Genomic DNA, 7,998 nt, shown 5'->3' on the forward strand with positions numbered 1-7,998 from the left:
CTAAAATATATTTTGCAAAGTGTTAATGTGCAAAATATATCAAATGATCAAGCACTTTGCACGACTACACAGTAATCATAACATGCAATTAACAGTTCCATTAATCAAATAAATATTCATTGCTAAATAGATAAGTTTGTGTATGACATGGACATTTTAAAACAGATGAGTAAATAAACTGAAAAAGGCAATAACATTTTTAACTTGTTTTCTGTCTTTCGACATCATTAAGGCTATCAATAAAATAAGTATTACTGCGTTTTCCCTGGGCGGTTAATAAATACGAGTAAACGGACAACTAAGCGTGTGCTGGTAATGACATCCGAGGCGGCGAATATAGCAATTCTCTCCATGCACAAAAAGTGCATCTGCAGGAGGAATGGGTAGAAGCATCAATTGTTGATCAGTGTGTCTTGCAATTTGTACCTACTTTGAACAAAGACAGCGAAGGTACATCAGATAAATGGACAAGGACAAATGAAAGTAAACCAACATGGCCACCAGTCGGTCATTTTGAATAAAATCACAAAATAAAACAAAAAACAAGTTTGAATTAAATCGGCTACTTTGTTTTTTTGTTTGTTTGTTTTTTAAATCAGGTTAAATTACATTGAAATCCAAAAATAATTGCAAAGAGCATGTGTATCTGTAAAATGGGTTAAATACTTGAAAAAATTGGATGGCAGGCGAATATTTTAAATTGAAACGAGGAACAAAATGACACCTCAGTGAATACTAATTGTGAGTAGAATTGGCTAAGGTATATTGATAATAATGACGAACACAAGGACAAACGGAGGCGACCAAATCATACTGTACACCGTGTACTGTTTATAATCAGTCACAATCCACCTCTCTATCACTGCTTCACCATTGGACAAATCAGCCACGAAAAATTATCCATGTGATCATATATGGAGAAGTCCCAAGACGCCAATCACATTCAGTGATATCCATTGTTTCAGCTGAAGTAAAGGTATGGAATACACGCTTACAGACCTATGAAAGCCATCCTAAAAGCGGAGACAAGTCCGACAACAAGAGTACAATACCCTCTCGCCACTGAAAAAGCAAAAATGAACAAATTAGGAAGACTTCTCAATATACGACCACATGCATGATTCTTCACGGCACTATTCTAAATGCATCACAAGAATGATGTTATCACTATGAGTAATACGGGTACAGAGTGAAAAAATAACGTGTTTTTGTCTAAGAGCGTCAAATGTAAAAAAGTTTGAGGATACAGGAATAAATGTGTCCATGGCTGATGACGGCCAATTGAATTTCTAATATTTTCTTGATTCTAACATTTTCGTTTTTGACGTAATTGCAGTTGATGAATTGGCAGTAAATAATCACAATTTAGGTTTTTGCTGTGATTCGCGAAGTTATGCCTGTCATAGTTATTTGCTTGTCGTCGTGTTCTATAATTAAGTTCAGTCACAATCCATCTCTTTGTCAGGGCCATCTTGCTCTTCATCTGAACAGGGCTTACCAAGAGACAAACCAGTCGCTTAGAGTGATGCATGTGGAAACGTCAAGTCTTTTCATTTCTGCTCTTTCAGTGGCGATAGAGTTGTTGTTGGACTTGTCTTAACAGTCAGTATCTGCTTTTAGAATTGAGCCTGGCTTTTATAGTTCTGTGGATGTTTATTCCATACGTTTAGCAAAATCAAATGATCTCAATGAATGTGATTGGGGTCTTGGAGACTGAATCCTCAAAAGATTTCTTTAAACTTTGATTTGATACACTTATAATTTAGAAATGCTGCATTTCGTTAACTTCAAACTGATTGCGTTTCCTGCATTCCTTAACCAGTGGCAAATATTTTTATTGATGCCAAATCTCTGTTGTGACGGAAGTGAGCTGATTTGTTTCTCATAAATGTGTGGTCAATTGCCTCATATCATTTATATTTATAGATTTGCAACTGCATAAAAGCAGCAATGTCATAATTTGTATTCTGATCTGCCTGGCCAGTGTTTCAACATATATATATTATATACCATGAATACAAGGTTTCGGAAGGAGTGCGCCCTCAATCAAATGAATTATTTTGAGAGGGCTGCCTCGGTGACTCGGACTGAGATCACTGTCGAATGTGTGCTCGCATTGTGCGTTGTGTTGTGGATGATTTCGTGATTCGAGTACTCACATGTCCTGGTATTTACTTTGGATTTCTGATTAAGGTAAAGGTATTCCGTTTTCCACAGAAGTGTTGTTGTCGTAATGTGTGTTTACAGCGAGGAATTTGTAAAGCCCAGACATTCACATGTCTCGTCGATTTCTCGTCATATTTTCAGTCCAACCACGTGTGTTCATGGACTAAAAACTAGCTCTATGGTTTGTTCGTGTTCGATTACGGAGGTAATAAATCAGTAAACCAGACTTATATCCAACCCCAACGTGTTCAGTTGGTTATAAGTCGGGTTTGCTAATAAAAAAAAGAAGAGAAGGAATATTTGAAATTAGAGGGCTTGTGCGAAAAACAAATATTCACCCTCGTACGCTCTGTGTAACCAAGGAACTACAAACGACCCACGATTCAACTATGGAATACTAGTAATGCAAGAACAAAATCCAACATCTTCACAAGAAGCAAAATTACAGACTGTACGTGTTTGTTAAAATTAAAATCAATAAAAGTTTAGTGGTTAAATAAAGCATAGTTTCCAGTCATTCAAACAATTTAATAAAGGGCGGTAGTCGTCGCGCCACGCATGCGCAATATATATATATGTCTCATACAAACAAAGATGGCGACTGTCGCGGAGATCAACGAGTACAAACTAAGAAGTTACCAAGCTTTAATTAGGTATTTTTAGGTGATTGGAAGGTATCCGAGGAGTCACCGGCAATAATAAGTGCAAGTCGAGCCCAGGTCAAACCTCATACTTAATTTGATTTCATGATTTCCATTAGAAGAGCGCATTGGATTGTGGGAAAATCAATGTTTATCATCACAAATGTTGCACATGTGCAGCACGACGACCACCGCCCTTTAAGTGAAATAATTGGAATATGTCTCTCTAATGTGAACTTTACTTTGACTTAATTCTCCACTAAACAAATAAGTTTGATATTTGTATGTGACCTTATCATATCCTGATTATTAAATGAGTGTAGGTCAAATTCATGAGTTTATTCAATATTATCACGTGTATGAATTTTCATCTCTTTTGCCAGCAGGAATTAACATTATTTGTGTATATGCACAATGTATTGGTGCATTCCATTCATTTGAAAACAGCAATGATGTTTCTTGAATATTCATTGCAGCTAATTTAGGGACTGGTCATTTCTTTCGGGGGGTTGATGGGAATCAGATTTCGCAAAAGTTGGGGAAGGACACACACACACACACCCACCACCCCATTAGTACAGAGTAGTGTTGCCTCTAACAGGACTAATTTTGTAGGAATCCTTATTCAAAAGCTTGTTGACTCATGGAGCAATCAGCCTTCAAAAAAATTGCATTACTGAATATAAGGTGGTCCCTGTATTCTTTTGTAATTACACTTAATTTGTTTGTAAAATATTATTTCCATTATATCTAATCATAAATATATATAGCAAGATGTTTTTCAAGATCAATGTATGATTTTCTGTTGTACAACTACTTGTGTCAGAGCAAATGTTTGCGTCCACTGGGTTGTTATATCAGTTTAGAAGGCACACTGTAACAGAGGCAGGTCATATGGTAGCCATTTTTTTTTCTCAAGACTTCTCCAACTGTGATTTCAAAGATTTTGATTAAATTTGAAATTTTGTACAATGGTTGCTTAATCGATTCAGTTGTTTTTGAATTTTGATAAAATTTAAATGATTTGCAACTTGATTTGTAATTACCATAAAAAATGACATAATTTAAACATGTCATCAACATGCCTGGCCTGGCCTGGCCTGGCCTGATTTTATTTTCAATTGTTACTCATGGTGGATTACAAATAATTTTTTGATTAGGTTTGAAACAACTTACAGGCATCTCCTTTGCACTGCTGGATACAATTCAACAATTTTAACTGCAAATGCCCCCCCCCCCCCTCTCCCAACTGAGCCAATATGTAGTTGGGGTTATCTACCTTTGGTCTGTCCATCGCATATCCACAGGAACATTTAAAATTAATGATTACTTTGTGGTTAAATAATGAAACGACAAAATATCTAACAAAAATAACCATACCATCATTCAAAATATTTATATACTGGTCCTTGCAAGAATTTACTTTCCATAGTGGGTTAGGGTTATTGTCCAAACCCTACATAATGGTTGGTTGAATTAACAAGATGTGTGCATTGACTAAAATGAAGTCACATTCGTGTGTATGAATTTCACAACCCGATTCAAGATTGCCATTTTAATGTTAAAAATAGTTCATAATCATTATGCCTGCAATTAATTTGTTTCATTGTTTAATTTTACAGTTATGAATTGATACCTTTAACGATGTATTTGGATGATGATGATGATGATGAATGCGATATTCAGAACATGGAAAGTTGTTGCTATGACAACATGTCTTCAAGCCAAGCTGAGCAGTCCTTTAAGGGTCACTGCTACAAGATGCTGATCCTCGACAATGAGCAAGAAATTCGAAAGTTGTTATGGCGTGGCTTTAATGCAAACATGAAGTTTGAGATAGACCAAGTATTTGAGGTCTTACTGGAAGACCTTGACAGTATCCATGCTGACGATCCCGACATTTATGATTCCCTTTCAGCTTTACAAGTTGCAATAAAAAATGGAAGTGAGAGATGTGTTGACTTACTCCTAGGTAACGGTGCGGAAATCAACGCGGAGGTCATCAGCATGGCACTTAGCAAAGACGGCCATTCCTGTCGGGTCGTGAAATTGTTAGCGGAGTACAGCGTTACGAAGCTAAAGACTGAAATGATAACTGTCATAAACTGTGGCTGCGTAACATGTCTTAAATTATTCTTACAGCAAGGTACTTTTATTAATCAAGAGAGCGAGGTCAACTCTCTTCCGTTACACGCTATTGTGGAGCTTCCATCACTAACATATCCCGCTGTAGCAGAAATGTTGAAAACATTTTGCGAATACGGAGCGGATGTCAACAAAGAAAATGAAGCCGGCGAAACAGCATTGTTCCCCGCAGCGATCATATCTGATACAGATTGTGTGAAATTGTTACTTAAGTTTGGGTCTTCCGCGGATAAAGTCAACAGAAGTAATCAAACTGCACTACACCAATTGTTTGCCAACCGTCACTGTCTTATGGATTGTATCGAGGAACTAATATTAAATATGACGAATGTGAATATTGTTGATGACTATGGATTTACACCACTCGGTCATGCTATTGGGTATTTGTACAATTTCTGGGAACAAGAACACTATACATATCCTATGCTTTGTAGAATAAATCTAGTTGCAATGTTCCAATTTCTGATTAACCATGGTTTACAGACAGATATCAATCAGATTTCTTATGATATAAGATCGTTTTGTTACAGACATACACGTAGGCAGTACGTTAAGGAAATTATTTGTCTCATTATTAATTCTTTTCGTAATTGGCAATGCCCCATTGAAATGGAGTATATTTGTAAAGAGAGTCTTGAGAAAGATTATCAGTTTTACGCTGACATAATCAGTCTTGGTTTAAGTCCCCGTTCTTTACAACATCAATGTCGTTGCTCTCTTCGAAATCATTTGGTTGTCAGGTACGCCAGTGTTGTATCTGATTTACAAATCCCTTCTCAAATCAAGAACTACTTACTACTTGAGGATTTATGTGATTTCAGTTAAGGATGATTGTGGGTAACTTAGTTAAAATGTGAAACTAAGAAAAACTTTGTACCTTGCTGGGCAAAAGGGATCCTAGCAAATAGAAAATATAGGTGCCTGAATTTTTTTTTCTTCTTTCATAGCATTACTCTTGTGGCCATTTTGAAATGAAAATTGGTCAACAACAGATATATATTAAAAAAAAAAAAATGTTTTCGTAAGTCACTCAAATAGCCACTTGCAAGCACAATAAATTCTTGTGTCAAAAGTGTGAATTTTGTCAATATTAAGAATACCTAAATCATTGCAATCGTTACAGTGAACCTCATGAAGGCGTGAATGTTTTTTTTATTATGGAAATTTATGAAATATTTATACAGCAGTTTCCCTTCTTCAAACCCAATGAATACTTTGGCAATGGCTGTACAAGTTATTTGGTAATACCCATTATCCACAAGTCTTTGAAGGTCTCTTTTGATCATTTGACTATTTAATATCATTCACCTGTTAATGCATTTGAAATCTAAAACATTTATGAATATTTCATATGAAAAAAAAAATTTGTATACCTTCATAAAATTCACTATTTTATAGAAGTATTTAATTTTCACTTAGAATTAAATAAAATATTGAAAAAAACTTTTCAATTGTTTTTATTAATTTTGTTACGAATCGATGAGAATGAATTATGTATGATTTTCAACGAAAAGAAAGTAATGGTAATGGAGCTATTTATTTAGAGACATTTATTAGACCTATATGGAACGATTTCTACCAGACTTGTTATAATGACAACATGTGATGCATAAATTCGGATTATTTATCTACAGTCTGTTCTCAAACACGCTCAGCAATCAATCAAACTTATTATTGTGAGAAATTAATTTAAAGTTGGCAACCATTATTTTTACACTACTTTGTCCCTATATGATTCTTTAGGGGGCACCTAATTTTAATTTTTTGGCTGACTGGTGGACATTTTTTATATACAAATTTATTCTAATCTTTAAAAATGTCCGCAACCAGTTCTGAAGATGAGAGTAATTACCATTGTCTGGGTGTTTACGGGTCTGTTGAATATCAACAATTAAAAGCAAGTAAATTATTAAAACAAAATATCATAAAATGGTTGAACTATGTTAATTTAATATGAAAATTTACAATGGACATGTAACATAGATTACACATTGAGAAAAAATCTAATATTCTAAATCTAACAAGTGACTGGACTGGATAGTTTTCCAATGAGCAAAAATGTAACTTCTTCCACCATTATTAAATCTCTTGCCCAATCACAAAATTAAGTTAAAAATATATTAGGCCTAAAAAAACTATGTTCTGATCAGAACACGCTTTTTTGCCACTGCACAGCGCCCTCTGTTGACGAATTTATTAAACCTACACAATTTGTGTCCTAGTTTTCGATTCGAAACGTGTCCATGCAGTGCCACGGGACAGTATGACGTTATCGCGTTATATCTTTTATTTATAAGAGTTAGCTGATACAAGTGTCTACAAACTAGATACTAAATACTAGATACATGTACTACGAAGCAAAGATAAAGTGGGTAGTACAACCAATGACGCCTATTTTTTCAAAATCTTTAATTATGATTTACGTGTAAATTACACGGATGTTATTGTCGGAGGACATTACCTACTAGTACATTCCATTTTAAAACGCGCGATGTAATTTTCCTATGGGTTTTCATTAAAAGCCGGGAGTCTTGAAAACCGAAAGCCGGCGTTTTGGCTTACTGCATAACTAATATATTTGGATCGGATGATAAGTGTATTGTGACTCTATCTTATTAAATTTGTGACATTTGAATCGTTGCATTTCATCTTCGTTTTAAAAATCCGGCGCGTGTTTCTTCAAAAAGGAGATATATATTATAATTTAGATGGAATTGATTTTATTGTCGGACTAGGGGATGACGTGCCAACATTTTAGTAATCTTCGTTCTAACATTGAAGATTTCGGGTGACTTTTATTTGTCTCAACAAATCACTACCCTGGAGAACACGGAAACTTCAATTTGTAACATATAAATTATCCAATGTTCGTCGTTCTTTGCGTTAAAACACCCCAAAAGTGCTGGGAAGATGGCTTCTACGAAACAATAGGAATGTAACCAGGCAATCGTTATTTGAACCGAGAATTATGCCAGTGTCATGTGGCGGAATTTATTTCGACAAATTCCGTAATCGCGCCATCGTTTGGCGCGACTAACTGACCTAA

General features: G+C 35.2%; 1 protein-coding gene across 1 annotated transcript; it reads left to right on the forward strand.

Annotated features, from left to right (window-relative positions):
• The first annotated feature begins 2,107 nt into the window (after positions 1-2,107).
• Positions 2,108-5,777, forward strand: LOC100373568 (ankyrin repeat and SOCS box protein 16-like). The gene is made up of 2 exons (XM_002735633.2): positions 2,108-2,193; positions 4,430-5,777. Exon 2 carries the CDS (start codon positions 4,452-4,454, stop codon positions 5,775-5,777), a length of 1,326 nt encoding a protein of 441 aa, XP_002735679.2. The 5' UTR covers positions 2,108-2,193; positions 4,430-4,451.
• Positions 5,778-7,998: the final 2,221 nt, after the last annotated feature.

This window comes from Saccoglossus kowalevskii, chromosome 8, assembly GCF_978046115.1.
Source record: "Saccoglossus kowalevskii chromosome 8, keSacKowa6.1, whole genome shotgun sequence".
NCBI classification, from domain to species: Eukaryota; Metazoa; Hemichordata; class Enteropneusta; family Harrimaniidae; genus Saccoglossus; species Saccoglossus kowalevskii.